At 34.6% G+C, this 20203-nt stretch overlaps 1 protein-coding gene across 3 annotated transcripts in view; it reads right to left on the reverse strand.

Annotated features, from left to right (window-relative positions):
- Positions 1-238: 238 nt before the first annotated feature.
- Positions 239-20203, reverse strand: part of RB1CC1 (RB1 inducible coiled-coil 1) — a 93343-nt gene continuing 73378 nt past the window's right edge. Inside the window, exons 16-24 of one of the 3 annotated variants that reach the window (XM_036990788.2) lie at positions 18129-18294; positions 15519-15627; positions 15176-15416; positions 10808-10862; positions 9434-9481; positions 7092-7150; positions 4795-4922; positions 2429-2499; positions 239-1620 (exon numbers count right to left, since the gene is read on the reverse strand). In XM_036990788.2, coding sequence (XP_036846683.2) covers positions 1543-1620; positions 2429-2499; positions 4795-4922; positions 7092-7150; positions 9434-9481; positions 10808-10862; positions 15176-15416; positions 15519-15627; positions 18129-18294 — 955 coding nt within the window. In that variant the 3' untranslated portion in view covers positions 239-1542. Of the gene's footprint in view, positions 1621-2428; positions 2500-4785; positions 4923-4976; positions 5679-7091; positions 7151-9433; positions 9482-10807; positions 10863-15175; positions 15417-15518; positions 15628-18128; positions 18295-20203 lie in introns of those variants that run through there. The other 2 variants (XM_036990786.2, XM_073229504.1) reach the window with 2 other exon arrangements.

Raw genomic sequence — 20203 nt, forward strand, 5'->3', positions numbered from 1 at the left:
AATTAGCAGCAACAAGATGGAGTGTTAAAAAGCAATGTGAATGAGATGGCATCATGGATCAGCCCACAACAGTCCCACCATAGCAGACGACCGCATTTAAATTTGAAGGCACCAATTAAGTCATTATGGCAGATTTATTTAGACCCAATGAAATCTGCTTAACAAAACCACTGTGTATAGTTTATTGCTTCAGTATTCTTTGGATTAAGATGTCATGGAAGGACTGAATAGAAACATGTGAAATCATTTGTTCATTTATTTATGAATGTTGTCAAATTCAGTTTTCTATACACTATGGTGTTTATTCCATTTTTTGTACTATTAGATATACATATTTAAAAATATATTTAACTTATTTTTATGAAGAAATTAAATATTTTCTGAAAAAGAATCACTTTATTATTGTTCTCTAGTAACAGACCCTGAAACAAGCCTCACCTACTTGGCTAATTTAAATACTTTGCTCCACAGCAATCTGTCTAAAGACCTAGTTCACAAAATTCTAGTCTACAGAACACTGTTTACCCTGTTACAGTTATATATAGTTAAAGAACATTTTTGTAAATTAACATGTTTTTCTTTTGATGTGATACAGAACAAGTTTTTCACACTTCCCAGCAATCACCCAAATATACTAAAAAATGTATCCTCCTTTAAAAGGCACACACATTTACAGGTTCAAATCTTTATTGTTTTAAAATTCTACATGTCTTTGACGATACAATATTTTGTTATTTAAATGACCTCTAAATGGTTAATGTACATGAATATTGTTTTCCAAAACTGAACCACAAATTACGGCTTCATCAGTATGATTACTCTAAACAGAATCACAAGGATACTGGGAAGGTTTTAGTGTTGGCTTTGAAACTGCCAGCAGCACTCATCTAGGACCCAGGCGGCCAATCTCCTCAAAGTGCTTTTGAAGACTGCGGATTATGGCTGACCTTAAAATCAGTCAATCAAATTAGAGTTCTTTTTTGTTTTGAAACATCAAAGGGCATTTAAAAAAATTAATCAAACAATTTACTTTAGTAATCTACAGAGGCAAACTCAAAATTATGATTATCTGCATGCAGTAACACTCCTCTTTAAATAGTTTTGAAGAATTCATACATTTTATAAAGAATGTGTTAAAGAGTGCAAGTTTTCTGATACTGATTTCACAAAAGGACAAATGCTGGTAATAATAACTAACATTTAATATCTAAGTTCAAGCTAATGTATATGTAACAGGCAATTAACATGGCTAATCATGAGCCACAATGTACAGAGTATGCCCTTTGAGAAAATTAACTAGTTTGGTCCGTATTTCTAGAGTTTTTTGGGTATAAAAAAAATTTTTTTTTAATTCAGCCAAGGATTTTGATAAATTTATTTTTCCTAAAATGTAACCAGTTAAAAAGTAAATGATATACACCAATGAAGTATACTATCACGATAACTTTGTATATAAAGATGGCCTGCTGTTTTGGAGTGATGAATAAGCTCTGTAGGACAAATCAGAAACATGTCACAGAAGACACTGATTTCTTCCTTAAGTTACACTTTCTTATTCCATGACACAGCTTTCACTCTGTAAAACTTTGTCCCCAAAGGAACTTTAAATCTGTTCTGTGCCTAAGAAGGAAAGAAGAAAGGGAGTTACTTAAATTATAAAACCAAATTACATAGGTACCATCCTACCCTATAACTCAATGGTAGGGCATTGGAGTGAGGGGTGTGTCTATCAAACTATACAAGGTCCATCCCTCACCAGGTAAGACTATATCACACACCATTACTGATAGATCACACACCACTATTACTGATAGAAGAAAGAGTTGGTAGATCATTGCTAAAGAATATGGCATAAACTGAGCAATATGTCAATTCTTTAAATACCAAGAAACCTCAATTCCACAAGTTCTATCAGTGTTTCAGAGCAGAGGGGCCCAAAATTACTGAGTTAGGAAGAATGCTCACTAGATTTCACTGATCCCACAGCACTAACACTGCTGACATTACAGTTAAGTGCACTTCTAGCCATCTAGTATTTTATGTTCTTCAATGGCGGTAGTGTATGAAAATTAAACATCAACTTTACCTACAGAAAGCTTCACTGTGGACCACCAGTTATGCTGTGGTCTTTTTCTGCACATGAAAACACCAATAAACTAAGACACAGAACAGAAACATAGTGGCTTCCTTGTACAGGTTGATGGCATGTTGGTATCTACTATCTATTACTCCACTACTACAACAATACCACCTGAAGATAAATAATGTAAATACTTATAAACCTGCTGGTTCAAAATCACACTCATTAAATTTAAGGTCTACATCAAGTGAGCGCAAAGGCCAAAGGCAGCACTATTAATGATTTCTACATTAAGTAGGACGAGAATCTTTGAATTCCTAGGTTTTTATCAGATGAGGCAGCTCTTACCTTTTTGGCTTGACAGTATTCCTTTTCCATTACTTTTCCAAGTACCCAGGGTCTTCTAGATGTACCTGAAGCTATTGGATCAAATTGTTTTTGAAAGTACTGTTAACAATAACTCATGAAAAACGTAACTGCCAGAATCAAAACAGACTAAGTTCCCAAGAGTTAAGCAATGTGTAAGACTTTCAAAACTGCTGAAATCCCTGAAAAGCTAACGATTTCTAAAACAAAACTGATTTTACTTTCCACCATAATTTTGGCTTTATTTGCTCACTAACTATAGATAAGCCAAATCACAGAACTCAACTTCAAGAATACAGTAATCCAAGTACAAATCACGACCAAATAAATACAGGAATTCTAAATTAGCTCAACAGTGCCATCTACCGAAAGTGTTAAAGATGACCCTTTCCATTTCTGAATGCAGACAAAGGTATGATTATGTTTATTTTCTAGGTTCAGAGAAAAGCACTGCTTTGTGAGGGGGGGTGCTTTTAACACCAGTGCTCAAGAGTCGGGACGGTACCTTCCTCACCTGTCCTCCACAACACCCCTATGGCATGTGAACACAGTCAGTGTCCAATAAATAACCAATGAAGAACCAAAGAGAGCTTAGAAAGGTAGTACTTGTGTGAATGAGAAATGGAAGATGTTGGAGGACAGGGTGAAATGAAAAAGCTAGTCCTTACAGAGCTGAAGTGTGACAAGCTAATAAGTGATGAATACTCATTCCCATTTAAAATTCATCAAAAGAGAGGTTATAAAAGTTGATGTAAAAAGTATTCAGCCAGTAAATTACCTGGTTTGACCTAAAGCCCTTGACATTCCCGAGAAGGCAAAACTGATTTTTAGCCCATAAATATAATTTGGCAAGATATAAATGACAGCTGTCCTGAATAAACCATTAGAAATGAACCTATGTACATACTACCATGTGAAAGATAAAAGCCCCTGGAGTAAAGGATGTGGAAAACAACCCTGAAGAGTGACATAGCACTCGGCAGGTAAATCATAATTTCTGAAAAGTTGTCTCCTAAAACTAATGCTTTTATTTTATGTCTGAGAGGCAGTGAGTCCCACTGTCACACTCTGGTAACCCATATTCCCGGGGCAACAACACAGGGGGAACAGCACTGCCCCAGTGGGCACCTTCTCTTCTGTAGTCCTCAAAAACAAACAAAAAAATAGGGTGTGTATGTATATAGATATGCATGGTAAAGTAAGATTTTAAATAAACACTTTTCTGCGAAACTTGTGAGAGCCTTAAAAACGGTGAAGTGCATTAAAATCTCTGTGTAATAGTGTTTCTTAAACACTAAACTCTTCCTATTCTTAGGAAATGAATGCTGAAATATTTAAAGATAAAGGGCCATGGCAGAACTTAGTCTCATATGGTTCTGGAAACAAAAATGTGCTCATGTTTGTATTTATTTGTTTGTATATACACAAGTAGAGATAATGCAAATGGAGCAAAAAGTTAATAGATGAACCCGAGTAAAGGTATATGGGGTTTTTTTGGTAATGAACTTAGGCAACTTTTTGGTAAATTTAAAAATCATCTTGAAATAAAGTTTAAACAAATGAAAAACAAAAAAGCCTGTAAAAAAAAAAAAAAGGGTATCAAGTTGTTTTCAATGTACAAAGCCAGTAAGTTTTAAGTTTATCTTTTCATTTTTCATGGGAACATGGCAAGCATATGCATGTATGGACATTCTTTATAATCTACTACCAACAGCCACAATGGATGGGTCACATGACATTGGCCTAGTTCAGGAACTGGTATTGTTCTATGTTGGTAAGTCATGCCAAATAGGAATATCAATGCAAATGGACATTATTCTTGTTTTCTACTAACTCTATTTAGGCTACCTATCCCAGCTATCTATTCTGTTCTTCTGAATTCATTAAGATCAAAGTAATAGATAACAGACACTATAGTATACTTTAACAAAGCTTAAAGCCTTTTTTAAAAAAATTAAAGTATTGACAAGTTTAAAGAAAAACTAAGTAGGAAATACAGGATGATAAATAGGATAGAAAAGATGCTTTATAATTTAAGAGAATTTTTGGGGGGAGACCAGAGGAAATACAACTTAAACATGTTGTATTTATATGAGAACTTTGACAATATAATTCTGCTGTTGTTGGGGTAGGAGATATCTGATCCAGTCACAGAGCTGTACTCTGAGTTTTGAAGTATTAACAGAATCCAGGAAAATAACCTGAACAATGCACATATGGCTTAAGCAGAGCTCCCTCTTGGTGAGTTAACTGATACAATTAGACAACAGGGGAGAAAAATGTTTAATCTGTTCTCTCTACTCCAGGTTTACTATTTCAATTATGGATGTGACACTTACCACGCTCACCTGGTTTGAGATCCAGGGCAGGCAGAGACTCTGAATGCAGGAAATACAAGGTTGGACTGACAGTAAATAATACATAATTGTCATGGCGTTCGTCTAGGATGATGAGTACCAAATCTCCCACCTGAAAACTGGATTAAAGGAATGTAATTTTATTGACCTAAAAGAGTTATTATCACCCTATTTTGAAAACTTTAATAAGTAAATATTATTCAGTGGTTAACTATATGTTCAAATATCAATGTAATACTAACTTTCAGTTAATGAAGTATATTTTTTAATTCTACCCAGCTTCTAATGGGAGTGCAAGTCATACAAAGTAGATATTCAAAAGACGTTGCCAGAGACTGTCAAAGACCATAAGTTTTTAAAACTCAATTTCCAATAATATCTACTGTTTAAAAACAAAACAAAATAAAAAGGCTTAGATAGGGGAGGAAAAAAACACCCTTTGTAGTTCATCTAGTCATAGGAAGAATATTCAACCTAATCTTTCATTTTACAATAAGAAATTTAAAGTCAGAGGGAGTGAACTTAGTCACAGTGACAAAGAAGAACTATATATAAATATACTATTTCTCCAGTCTCAGAGTATAGGACTCTTCAAATTCAAAGAGAAACCAATTGAGCTGGGTTCACATACTTAAGTAGGTTTTAAAAAAGTCAATGGAAAGTACAGGTTTAGGGTGAAGGCCTAAAAGAGAGTAAGGAAGGAAAGAAGTTGGTACAACTTGCCTATAATGCTGTAAGTGATTTCTGTCTTTTCCATCTTTTTTAGAAATGTGGTTCAAAATATCAACAGACCTTAACAGGTAATCTCGATTTCTTGTTGTCAGGATAATTTAGTAGGTCTGGCACCTGATAAATCATCAAAATCCCTGGGGAAGCTTTTCAAAGATAACAATTATTTATTCACTAATTGTTTATTCTACAAATACTTGTTGCCTGCTTGACAAGAAGTGGTAGGCACTGCTTTCCCTCAATACCAGAAAGACAGTATCATTTAAAAAGGTAGGTGGAGCCTCTCTAAAGGCAGGTTTGTTTTAGCTCTTCTCTCTCTAATCTTTGAAAGACCAAACTTATCTGAATCGACATACAGCTGGTAGGTAGAGACAGACACCACCCAGTCCTTTCAAATCAGATAAAAGATAAAGTTCTAAGGGGAAGTTAAAGGTAACTGCAGATACCTGACAACTAATCTCATCTACAGACATATTAGACAAAATTAATGGTCTTTTAAAAATAGTTTACAGACTTTTGTATCAGTTCTGACTGGCACAGAAGGCTGATAATACTTTTATTATTACAGAAGCCCTCCTTTAAATAACCCATGACAAAAACCAATACACAGGCATACCTCATTTTATTATGCTTGGTTTTATCGCATTTTGCAAATAACGCTTTTTTTTTTTTTTTTTTTACAAATTAAAAGTCTGTGGTAACCCTGCATCAAGCAAACCTATGGCACCATTTTCTCAACAGCCTTTGCTAGCACCATGTCTCTGTGTCACAGTCTAGTAAATCTTGCAACATTTTAAATTTTTTCATTACTATTATGTTTGGTATGGTGATCTGTGATCAGTGATTATGATTTGCTGAAAGCTCAGATGATGGTTAGCATTTTTCAGCAATTACATACTTTTTAATTAAGGTATGTACTTCTTTTTTCTTTTTTAAAGACTTAAAGCTATGGTATACTTAACAGACTACAGTGTAGTGTAAACATAACTTATATGCACTGGGAAACCAAAAAATTCATTTGACTCACTTTATTGTAGTGGTGTCAAACCAAATCTGTAATATGTCTGGAGTCTGCCTTGTATTATATTATGAGGTAACATGGTCCAGAAGACTTATTAAATTACTACACTGATCAATTTAACAGCATACTGTGAATTTGCAACATATCGATAAAGAAAGAAAATAAAAATGAGGAAACAGCCACTTTAAAGTATAGTCTCTCCAATATAAGATGAAAAAATGATAAATGGTATTTAAAAGAGGTGCCACGAGCTGAAAACTGAACTAAGCCAAAAAAGCTTTAGCAATGCTTATGTGTAAATGATAATTAAAGCTGTAATAGAAATGCCTTCAAATGCAATCCCAATGTTACCAAAATAATTTAGAAAGACCTTGCCGTACAATAAAAAATATTTACTACCAATGAGTACAAAGCAATCAGTTTAATGAACCTGGTGGATCTGAAGGATGATAGCTAGTGAAATACATTTTCAGTAACAATTCAATATGATTCAACTTTTTTCCACAGAAAAAACACAAAATTTAAATAAAATACTTACTCTCTGATAGCTATCTTTTCAGAATGTCTTGAAGATACTGAAGACATGCTCTGAGACATCTAAAAAAATAGTTCATAAAACTTACACAATGAAAACACTACATTATTTATTAGGTCTTTACTGAAAAAGTTTGTTTCAGTGTTACACACATTCATGTCTGTGTCCAGATTTTAGAAGCCAAAACATATGGTCACCAATATAAATTCTTTCCTTAACAATTATTCAGTGGATAAATTTACCTACATTCTTATTTTCTTAATCAAATTTGGCTGGATTAAAAAATGAATATAGAATATTTTACTTATAATTACATACTTGAATATATCATAGGGAATGAGATCAACATTCAAGAAGAATGTGAAAATTCTAACACATTGACTTCAAATCTCTCCTTTTGACAAAAGAATAAATAAACCAAAAAAACTCTTTAGAAAAAATCTTATTCAAAAGTCCAAAATCTAATTAGGAAAAACAAATAAAAATACTCTACTAATCTGGTTGAAATGGGTGAGAGAATGAAGTACTGAGAGTTGATAAAATCCCTCTTCTCTCATCTCCAAGGCAACACTGGAGATGCCTTGGTGTAAAACACCATTATTCTGAACAATCACCGAATAACAGAAGGTGAGAGAGACTGCCACCCATTTCCGCTCCTGATATCAGCACAAAGAGATGGGTTGGGCTTGTGTTGCCTTAGCTCAGCAGGGGCTACTTGCTTTTCAAACAGGCTTAGATACACTTTTCCTACCATCACATAACACAAGGGAGATGTGGCCCAAGGTCTTGGAGACAGAAAGACGGCAAGGACCCTTAAGCTTCCCAGATAGAGTGGGCCCAATGCAATCATCCAAATCAAGGGCAGATGAGATGATTTCTCTGTTTATTTATTAAGTCTAGTTTTGAGGCTTAGAATTTTTTACACTTCCCTCTGAGCACTATCTGGAACAACGAAGGTGTTAACAAAAGAAAATTTAAAGTGTTTAAAAACAAACTGAGGATAAGAAGAATAACAACAAATAAGAACGGCCTGTAAGTGCAGAGCAATTTATCAAAATCATCGAAATGGCCCATCTGCTGCCAGTGAAGACAAGCTGGACCATCCATTTTCAGACCATATTCAACTTTAGATTTTTTTTTAAAAAGCTTAAGTTTTTCATATGCTTATTACAAATGAGGGCTTAGATTTTAGGAAACACTATGTGAATACAGTTATAAATCAGTATGAAAGTCTGACTTACTTACACTGAGACACCTCCCTGAGTGGAAGTGAGGTCTTCTTCAGATCTCAAGGGCGAAATTCTTTTATTCATAAACACTGCTCAAGCACCTACTGTGTACCAGTTACTATTTGAGGTGCTTGGAGCAGAGCAATGAAAAAAATTAACTAAAACCCTTGCCAAACTGAGCTTATATTCTACTGGGGATGCTGCATAAAACAGAATGTTGAGTGATGTCTGGGATAGGCAACTCTCAAGTCTTCTCGAAAAATGTTTTATTCTACTTAAAGAAATAGCTTCAAGATTATTTTGGTGATAAATTAATGATTGACAGTCTAATAATTACAGAATTAATGTGTAGTTCTTGCTGTTCAAGAAAGACAAAGAAAAGCATGTTTCCTCTCAACACACTTGGTTTTTAAAAAGTTCAATTTTAATCAGCATCTTCAAACTTTCCAAAAGTATTGAACACAGGCCTTAAAACTGTTCCCATTTTCTTGTAAACTGTAATTATTAGAACTTGAAAAATGAAATAACTGCTTTATTAAAGCACTTATAAAAATAACTATTCAACGGACCACTTTAACAATTCACAGGTTAGAATAAAGTGAGGTAATTCAGAAGACCACAAAGGATCTCATGCAAGGTGTCAGGTTCAAACACCTTCTTGGGATAAAAAAAGACTCATAAAAAGACATGATGCATTAATTATGCATACTTATGAGTGACCATGTTTAATCTTCAAAAGGCTTATGAAGGAAGAGTATAGCTCTAACCTATTTACTGACAAATAAGAATCCTAACTTGATGTATCAAAAACATTTAATTATGGAATTCCTAAGAGATCATAACATATTACTAATCTGAAAAGACCATCAATCTTGTTGACTGCTCTTAAAATCATATTAGTAATTATATTGGTCAGGTCTACAGTCACAGAAGGTAACTCTTAACCTAATGCCATCACCTAAGAACCAATAGTCTTTGATGACAAACATGGCTCAATGAAAGCCATTTACTTAGAAATAAATTAGTCATACACACTTCTGATGGTAGATCTTTATAATGAAGTACAATGCAAAAAGTTTTTAAATGTTAAGCTCAACTGGGCAGAAAAAAGCTTACCAGTCTTTGATTTAACCGCTTGTTTTCTTCTTCTTTTAATTGTAATGTCTGCAATGAAGAGAAAGAGAGATCCGCGGTTTATCCTTGCACCTCCTCCAATTCAAATATAATGAATGTCAAAACCTTCTTAATCTTCAGATTAATGTTCAGTTCTAGTTGAGAAGTTAGTGGGCATATTCTTTTTATGGATCCTTTCCAACTGCTCTAATAATTTACTGGCTAAAAAGAGAATTAAAGGGACTAGCGGTTACAAAGGGGAGGGTGGGTGGGGAGGGAGGGAGAAAGGGATTGAGGGGTATTATGATTGGCACACATGGTGTGGGGGGGGATCATCGGGAAGACAGTGTAGCACAGAGAAGACAAACAGTGACTGTGTAACATCTTACTATACTGATGGACAGTCACTGCAGTGGGGTATGGGGGTGCACTCAATAATATGGGTGAATGTAGTGACCACATTGTTTTTCATGTGAAACCTTCATAAGAGTGTATATCAATAATACCTTAATAAAAAAAAAAGAGAATTAGAACAATTGTAGGTACGTCTGCCTCAGCCAAGGGTTCTTAAAGCTTAGTATACAGTAGAATCATTTGTGGAGCTTGTAAACATGCAGTTAAGTATCTGAGATCCTCCAGAAGCCTGTTAGTAGGTCTGGCCTAAGAGGAGGAATCTGCTATAACTTACGCCCTGCTGATCCAATTTAGGTTGGATTACACAGCCCCTTAATAATAGAAGAACACACGCTACAACACAAAGTTGTACAATTTTGACTTTGGATTCTTGAACAAGCAAGCTTGTAAAAAGCACCTGTTGAAAATTTTAAAATCCTAAGGAATGAAAAGTTGTCTATGAACAAGGTATGTTAAATATGAATCAAAATTACATATTATCTCATAGTACATAAGGAGGAAACCCCTTATTGCCAATTTTTTCCTGCTCATTTCAATTAATCTCTAATAAAGCCACAACTTTTTGTCATTCACAGATATTTTTGCTCAATTCTAGAAAATATTTAATACGTTTTTGAAATAAATGTGTAAAATTCATTTGTTTTGCTGAATTCTGAACTATTACTGAATAAAACCATTATTTCATATATTTATTTTATAAAGTCCACCAACCTTTTTCTCTGATACAGACTTAATTTATTGGGAAGATGCGAGAAGTAAGAAGCCTGAGATACTACTACTGATTGACCACTTTGAAAAAAAAAATTACAGGACTTCTCAAAACATTAACACCTAAACAAACAAAAAAATTGAAGAAATCTAATTTATTGACCAAATACAGTATGTTTTAGCATAAGGTTTATTAAACTGCATCCCCAGAGTTAACACATTAAACACTGTATTTCAGGAAAACAATTTACTTACTCGTTCTAACAGCATTATCCTCTGTTTTTCTTCAGAAAGCATATGGATGTTTTCTCTAAGAGAGAATGATTTATTTTAGTTTAAGTCTTTTAAAATTCTGGACTTTATATTATGGAAACTTAACTATTAACACAGAGTACTTTGAAGGGTTTGTATTATTTTCGGGTCCTTTCATTTCCACATGAATTTTAGAATCAGCTTATTTGTTTCTTCAGAGAAGATATATTTCATCAGTAATTTCTGGTCCACTGTTAGACAACTGATTTTTAGATACTTGTGCAACCTACTGAACCATTTTATAAGTTCTAATAGATTTTTAGTGGAATCTTTAGGATTCTCTATCTAAAAGATGATATTTATATAATAGAGATGATTTTACTTCTTCCTTTCCAATCTGGATGCCATAATTTCTTTTTCTTGCCTAAGTGCCCTTCATAGAACCTCAAATACAATGTTGAGCACCGGTAGCAAGACTGGACTATTCTTGATTACAGCGGAAAAGCATTCTGGTCTTAATTGTTGGTTTTCATATAGATGTCTGCTATTAGGCTGAGTTAATTTTATTCAATTCCTAGTTTCTTCAGTGTTTTTATGAGAGGCTGTTGTATTTTATCACATGCTTTCTCTGCATCCATTGATATTGATATGGTATATTACATACATTGATTTTTAGATACTGGTTACCTTGTATTCCTGGGATAAACCCGGTTAAGAATCCCTTTTGTATGTCACTGAATTCAGTTTATTAGTGTTTTGTTGAGAATATTTCCATCTATAGTTTTGAGAGAGATATTTTCTTAATGTAATATAAATGAATTTACTGATGATGTAAGCTTCTAATTCAGCAGGACTGGCATGGGTGCCAAGATAATTTCCAAGAAGCTTAACAGTAATTTTTCTGTTCCTTGTCCAGAAATGAATTTAGAATGGCTGTACTAACAGTTTCTTATTTTTCTAAAATGAGTTTTGTTCTGTAACTTCAGAAATACAAACAGAAAACTAAGGGGGTTTCTAAACAAGGTTGAAACAGGTAGAAAGCAGCACATGTAGCCAGCTATCAGGAAAGGACCGAGTCTGCATGACTAGCCCCAAGCTGCTTCTGACTCTTTGTTTTGTTTAGCTCTATTGAGGTTATGGTTGATAAAGAAGTCACACGCATTTAATGTATACCATCTTGATGAGTTTGGACATGTGCATAACCGATGACAACACCATCATCACAACCAAGTAACTAAACATACCTGTCAAGTTAAGATACTTCCTTGTGTTCTTAAAAAAAGAGATTTTCTTTATTGTGATTATTTGATTTTGGTATCAGTGTAACAATGCCCTCAAAGAATGAGGGGGAAAAGCTCTCTTCTAGTTTTTGGAAAAGACTATGAAGAACTGGTGTTAACTATTTATATCTTTGACACATTTATCTTTAATCTGTTAAAAATATTAACTGCCAGTCTTTTGCACTCTGTGGTATCTTTGACCGCATTCAAGTTTTAAATTTTGATGTTAACACTTAACAAATTTATAAGTCTTTTCCTTATGCTTCCATACTCCACAGTCACCTATTTTAAGAAGTTCTATAGGTTAAAAACATTTTTAGTCTTGAATAAATCCATAATATCTTTTGGTATGTAATATAAAATATGGGCTACCATCCACCAGTGAGTAACCAATTACTAGCATGTCCCATTTCTTTTCCCAAACTGATTTAAAATGCTATAAATAGGTTTCCACATATCCAAAGATTTCAAGACTACCAATTCTAATCATCTATTTGCCTGTGACTTTACAAACGTATACTGAGTTAATGACTAAATATGTAGCTAAGACTGTACTTAACACTCAGCAGGGTAAGCTCCCTCTCACTGATCTTTTTGAAAATGTTATCAACTATTTTTGCACATTTATTTTTCTATATAAATTTTAGTACCCCACATAAAATTTTACCTCACTTATCCTGAAATTTTAACTGGGTATAAATAACTGAATATATAAATCTGATGAGAAAACTGTATTTCCCTCCATCTTTAATGTTCAGGTCTTTTATTATCTTTCATGAAGTTCTAACATTTTCTTCTCAAGAGTACTGTGCATTTTTGTTGTTGTTAAATTCACTACTAACAAATTATTTCCTTAAATTTTTATTGGGAGGGGTATTATGTTTAGTACACATGGTGTGAGGGGTCACAGGGAAAACAGTGTAGCACAGAGAAGGCAAATAGTGAATCTGTGGCATCTTATTACACTGATGGACAGTGACTGCAAAGGGGTTTGGGTGGGGACTTGATAATATGGGTAAATGTAGTAACCACATTGTTTTTTCATATGAAACCTTCAGAAGAGTGTATATCAATAATACCTTAATAAAAAGTTAAAAAAATTTTATTGGGAGTCTAATATTCAAATCTGCTCTTGCTAGTAAATATGCAAATAGCTCTTTCTTGGACATCATCTATGACCTGTATTTTGATGAGTCCTAACTAGTTGTAATTGTTCGTTAGTTCTTTATGGTTTGAAAGGGACATTATCCTGAAATGATGACAGTGCAGACTTTACTTGACAATTTTTATTATTTATTTTCTTTTTGAACAGTAATGATGACAGCTGGCATACTTATATTCTCCCTAAACTTATGGAAAATGCTTCTAAATGTTTCAACAGTGAATATGATATTTGCTATAAGGGTCTCACATACACTCTCTCAAACTATGAAAGTTCCCTTCTATTCCTAGTTTGCTCATATGGTTTTGTTTAAAATGCTATTTTTAACGAATTGGCACTGAATTCTGTCAACTGTCATTTATCTCCTGAGATGATCACATTATTATTCTCATGTGACTGACCAACAGTGAGTGATATTCTTATGTTTTTAACTATTATTATTGCATTCCTGAACTACTCCACTGAGTCATGATGGTTATATCATCTTAATACTCTACTGTATTTGAAATACTCTGTCTTTAGGATTTGCTACATCTGTATTCACAAGTGAAATTAACCTCTATTTTATTCTCAGAAGTTTTTAAAACCATACCTGTGGTTATGGTTCTATTCGTTCCACAATTTGTACCTTCTTATACTTGATCATTATTTTACCACAGCTCATTTACTTTTATTAATTTCCTTTCTTAATTAATGTACTTGAAATTATATAGCATTCCTAGTGTACCACCTTGATTTTATCTCTCGTTTTTTTGGTTCTTTTGTTTAGTCTTGAATAACTCAATTACCACATTCCCATCTGTACCTATGTATAGATACGAATATGTAGGCATATAAATTTCCAGATTATAAACTCCCCCTTTTGTTACTAATTTTTAGTATTATAGCTTATGTTAGTGATATAGATTATATCAATATTTAGAACTTCTGAGACTTCCTTTGTGCTTTGGCATGTACTTAGTTTTCTTAACTGTATTTTTGTTGTTTTTTTACTTCATTGTTTCCTGAGATGAGTAAGTTTTCTGTCCTGTGGCTCTAGAAAGTACTCATTGTAGTTTTAATTCACACACAATTCAGCAAAATGTTTTTAAGTACCTACAAGTTAACAACAAATTGTTATATACATCAAAGTTCCTCTTCTAAAAACTTTTTGCTTTGAATGGCTTATATACTTTTTTTTCTTTTTACTTGCCTTATATATCTTTTTCAACCACATCACATTAAATGCTCTATTTATCGTTTTTCTTTAGGTGCTTCTTGTATGCGGAATGCAGTTGGATGCTTTTATTTTTTCTGGGAGATTTTGTTGTGACAGGTTGGTTTACCTTTTCATGTGTTTGAATTTCTGTCATTTTGTTTTCTAATTACCATGGTCTCTTTATATGTTTATGCCTCACCTTTCTGAATTACATTTTGTTTTTTTTCACATATATTCTTAAGCTTTACAACATTCCAAGAACTCGAACCAGTTTCTTAGTCCTTTCTTTTGAACTAAAAAGAAACCTACATACATTTTCACTTTTCAAAAAACTCCTCTGCCTTTCCCATCCAATACGTCCTCACCAAAAAGAATATATTTATTTCTATAGGTAACATCTATTCCTCCTAGGTAATGGACCTCAAAGTTTAACACTCCCTATAAAGAACAGCTCAACACTGGTGCAGTGATCCTTATCCTAGTAGCCCATGAAAACTTTGGTGCACATATATGAGAACATGCCAAAGTAATTCATATAGACACACAATCAGTAATGTTAAAATACTTCTCACATTTATAGCTTTAAGAATGAAAATGGCACAATTTGCAGATACATGGGCTGCGGACAGTCAGTAGTGCTCAGCACACATGTAAAGTTCAGGGCTTTTACCTTACAGAAGTGTACTAGTGCTTAAAGCCCAATTAAGACAGGTGAGGCCAGATGTGCTTACTGGACAGACATCATGCTTGTCTCCATTGCTGAGTCCACTCTTCCTTCCTCTTGTGTTTCCATGGCTGGCCTCTCTGCTCCACTTGGGGGTGCAGGTGCACAAGCTCCACAAAGCTCTGGGGCCATGGCCGCGTATGCTGAAGGAACAAAGCTGCCGCTACGCAACCTACTGACTTCTTCTTCAAGTTTTTTCTTTTCCTCCAGCAAACGAGCTCGACCTTCAGACAGTGACTCTATCAAATCTGAATACCCCCAAGTTGAAATAAGCATTACAGAGTCTTTCATGATTTTTTTTTTAATTTTAAAAGGGCATAAAAAATATGGTATTACAAAATGTTACTAACCTTTATCTCGCTCTTGCTGTTGCATTGTACTTTTCAACTTATCACTAAGATCATTGATTATGGTTTCTTTTCTCATTTTTTCTCTTGTTAAAACAGTGTTAAAATTGGTCTGGAACAACAGAATAACTAAAATTAAGTGCATGCACACAGCAGCCATGACTAAAGGAAATAAACTTGTGTACATTTTTGTATGTTCCATTTGTATGTGGAGAAGAAAAAGTGTAATTCTCAAATAATGTTTATTTTTAAATGAAAATATTATACTGTAATAAATACAATGTAAATTGTATTTTCTGTTTTGACATTAAGATGTGTTCCAATTTAATACCCTGAAAATAAATCCTGTTTTCTCATTATTGTCCACATTATTTATTGTTTGAGGAAAAGCATAGCAAATGATTTTTAAATCATGGGGAAAGACAAAAATGATCAGCCAGTTAACTGGTGCTATACACTTACTTTACTTTCTCTTTTAATAATCTTTCTGTCTCTAGAATCTTCCTTTTGTTTTTTAACTAAATCTTGATTACCACAGTAACATTTTAGAGATGACTTTATCCCATCTCTTGCTCTAATTTGGATATTTGCAAAGGCCACTGCACCTCTGGGTTTATGACGGCTAGGCTCACATGTCCGACTGCATGCATCTCACATGTCAATTTGGCAGTTCTAAGTGCACAGTTTCTTTAATAAAAATGAGAGCAGTGTCAAACACTTCATTTATAAGATCTCCATTAAGATCTTTTGAAACTTAAGAATAAAAAATGAATGAGGAAATAATCTAATCTGACTTCCCACCTGCCCAGCATTTCCAATTCCAAAGTCAAGAGTCTGTGATAATTCAACCAATGAATAATGCCAATAATGCTGGAAAACAAGATTTAACAAGAAAATGGTATTTCAGATCAAAACTACTGAATTCATTAAATACTGTTAAACGTAATTTCTAGCCAGAAAGCATACAGGAAGATCCCTCAAACGTAATATTTATGACATCTTTAAGCCAAGTCTCTCTCTCTATATATATATACATATGGTTAGAAGATTAATAATATTTATAATAGTATATTAGTCATTTTGTTTCATGATCTTTGCTGTTTCTGTAATATGAAATAGATTTTTAGAAAAGTTAACATCGTTTATAGTAAGCATATTAGAAACAGGACTAGTTAAGAAAAAAACTAGGCGAAAGTCACCTGTATAAAACTACTACAAATCAACCTGAATAATTACCACTTACTGGAAGGTACCTTAGAGTCACCTCTCCTAATCTCATTCTACACATACTAAAAGAAGCCTTAAACTAAGAAGAATTAATTTTAGATAGCTGTCAATGTTATACTTTATCATTCATTTAACATTCAGTTAATTCATCTGCTAACTTCTGGAAATCTGAAATTGCATATATGCTCACAAAGGATCACACAGAGAGAAGCAAGGCAAGAGAGTAGGAGGGAAAGATCTGTTTTATGTAGAATCAATCACAGAAAAGAATGTACAAATTCAGACCTTTAAAAACACCTTACTAATGAACTCTTCATTAGTAATTCTAACTTAAGACCAGCGGCTACTCCCTCTCCCAACACTTAGCTCCCATGAAGTCATACTTCTTATATCTGGTTACTCTTTCCCCATGCCTTAAATTTAAAGTTCCTAAGGGTTCTGAACTATAATTCGTTAAAAATTTTATTTCTGTTCACTGATTAACATTTTCATCTGTTTCCTATTTGACATTTTTTTAAACTCTAAAAAGATATTAATTTAATAGTACCATTTTAAGAAAAGGAAAATACTCTATTAGATGTGCACATATACTATAACATGTGTACTAGTTTCCAAAATTTATTCAAGATTAAAAAAGAAGTACATCAATGTTTCCTGCGGCTCAATCATGACAGCAGACACCCAGCTGCTCCAATGCCTCCCTAGGTCTTGCAGTTCTCTTTCTCCACATCCCAGTGGGTGATCCCGATGAAGGATAAACTCAGTCGTGTCACTACTTCATTTCCTCTCTAACTGCATCCAGCACCTCAGGTGAGTGCCTGCTCCCTGGCAAGGCATCCCAGTCCTTGTGGTCTGGCCCTCACCTTCCCAGGCTTTATCTCTCACCACTGATCAGTATTAATAAGTAAACCAGCAAGTTCAACAAGATTTTACTATACTCTACCACCAGTACCATATGGATTAAGAATTATAGAAAGAAATTTGTACTGATCAGCATGTAATTCAAAATAACAAAAATCCAGCACTTAGGGGAAAATTTTCAAGTATTATCGATATAGTACTATAAACACTTTCATTTTGCAAAAAAAGTGATCTGAGTTGTTAAGAAGTTAAATGATGTATATGAGATCACCTAGGAGGTAAGAGAACTCAGGCCTCCTAAGGCCTCATCTAGGATTATTTCATTTTTGAAGTGCCTATGTGACATAATGACCACTGAAAAGAAATGCTTTTATTATAAAGAAAATATTAACAAATATTAACAGAGTGAATGTACAAATCATCATCTAAGATATAAGAAACCCTCAGTTACACAAATTATATTTTTTAATTTATGCTTACCTTCTTTAGATCCAAAATAAATGAAATGGCGGTAGGGGAACATACCTGTTGTTCAGCAATCAAAGATGTCCGAAAATTTTGCATTTCTTCATTTTTTCTTTTCTCTTGCTCTTCAAGTTGTTCTAGAAACTTAGCTTTTTCTTCCTGAAGCTTTTCTTGAAGTTCAGCAACTAGGCTTGAAGAATCTTCTCTGGCAGATTCAACAGCAAGACTTGAAAATTAAATACAGCATTAAAATTTTCTTCAAAAGTACAGACATGATCACAAATATACCAAATTAATAATTAGCTAACATCAGAAAGCCTATGTATCTTCTTTAAACCTAACAGGAGCTAACTGTGTTAAGGATATTTCTTTGTAAACCCTCTTTTTATTTACCAAAAAAAGGGAAACATTAATATATATTATACTCTCTTGACACCAACAAGGTTGAATGATGGTATCTGATAAATTCATGATAACCTGCTTCTACCAGAAAATGGTAATATTTTCAATATAAAATTCAATATACCTCTCAGGAGCTAAGCTCTAAGTTTCAGTTTTGCTGTTATTCCTATAACTGCAATAAACACAGCTACTGAGAGAAAAAAAAAGAATCACACACCTAAGATTACATATGTACAAAGTTTTCATTTTTTAAATAGGTTTTGGCTCCATTTGTTAGTTGATGAATAAGTGACACAAAACTAAACCGAAACTTAAATGTTCACACATAACAAATCTACATTTCCCTGAATTAATATTTATGTCCCTTAAAATCTGCTAACTACTAAGGGAGTTGCTGACAAAGTGCCAGACAGGACAAGGCAAGGAGGAAAGCATGATGGACTAGCCAGTAATTAACTTCTGGTACAAAAGTTGATCTTATCATTTTTCACCCAATAAGCCTTTACATCAAAACCGTCCAAGAAGTAGATAATCAATCCCATCGAAAGAGTTAAAATAGGCTCAACCACAGGAAACGGTTGACATGTTAATGAATATTCCCAAACTAGTCTAGCAACTAAGCCAACTGATCATTTTATGTGTACATTTACTCAATTTTGGAATCAGGATACATTTTACAATCAACGTGGCTATTCAAACTGTTGTATTTAATTGCTCACCTAATAATAAAACAATCTAGGAGGCGGGGCCAAGATGGCGGCATGAGTAGAGCAGCGGAAAATTTTCAAGTATTATCGATGTTGTACTATAAACACTTTCATTTTGCAAAAATGTGATCTGAGTTGTTAAGAGGTTAAATGATGTATATGAGATCACCTAGGAGGTAAGAGAACTCAGGCCTCCTAAGGCCTCATCTCATCAGTGTGTCCACTGAGAGAACGTACCTTCTTGCTGGTTTGTGCCTTTCGTCTCCTAGGAGAACAGCGACCCCTAGCAGCTTGTGCTGGGAAGCTGCACTCAGATGGGGCCTCTGATTCTTGCCCGGCCAAAACCATATATATTTTTGAAAATACAACAAATACAACTATTCCTAAAAGAGAGACCAGAAGACACAGGACAATAGCCAGACTACATCTACACCTGCGAGAACCCAGCGCCTTGCGAAGGGGGTAAGATATAAGCCACGGCCCAGCGGGACCCAAGCACCCCTCTAGCCAGACTACATCTATACCTGCGAGAACCCAGCGCCTTGCGAAGGGGGTAAGATATAAGCCACGGCCCAGCGGGACCCGAGCACCCCTCACCCCAGCTCGCAGTGAGAAGAGAGGAGTCGGAGCGGGGAGGGAGAGGGAGCCCAAGACTGCTAAACACCCAGCCCTAGCCATCTGCTCCAGAGCATGGACACACAGTGCATGGGGTGCTGGATACTAGGGAAACAGGACAGTAAGACCTGTGAGCGGGTCCCCCGCAGCCGGCACACCTGGGTCAAAGAAAAGCAAGTGCTTTTTGAAAATCTTAAAAGGACAGGGACCCCACAGCTGGACAGAAGCATCCCAGGACACTTAGCCCAGCAGCTGGAATCCCAGGGAACTCTGGGCGCCCTAACCCCCTGGGCAGCAGCGCAACTCGGAGGCTCCTCACAGCAATAAACAGCTTCCCGCCCATATCCCCTACGACGCGGCTCTGCTATATTGGAGCAGCAGCCTGAGGCTGGCCAGACCCACAGCAACCAC

The sequence above is a fragment of the Manis javanica genome, chromosome 2, assembly GCF_040802235.1.
Source record: "Manis javanica isolate MJ-LG chromosome 2, MJ_LKY, whole genome shotgun sequence".
NCBI lineage: Eukaryota > Metazoa > Chordata > Mammalia > Pholidota > Manidae > Manis > Manis javanica.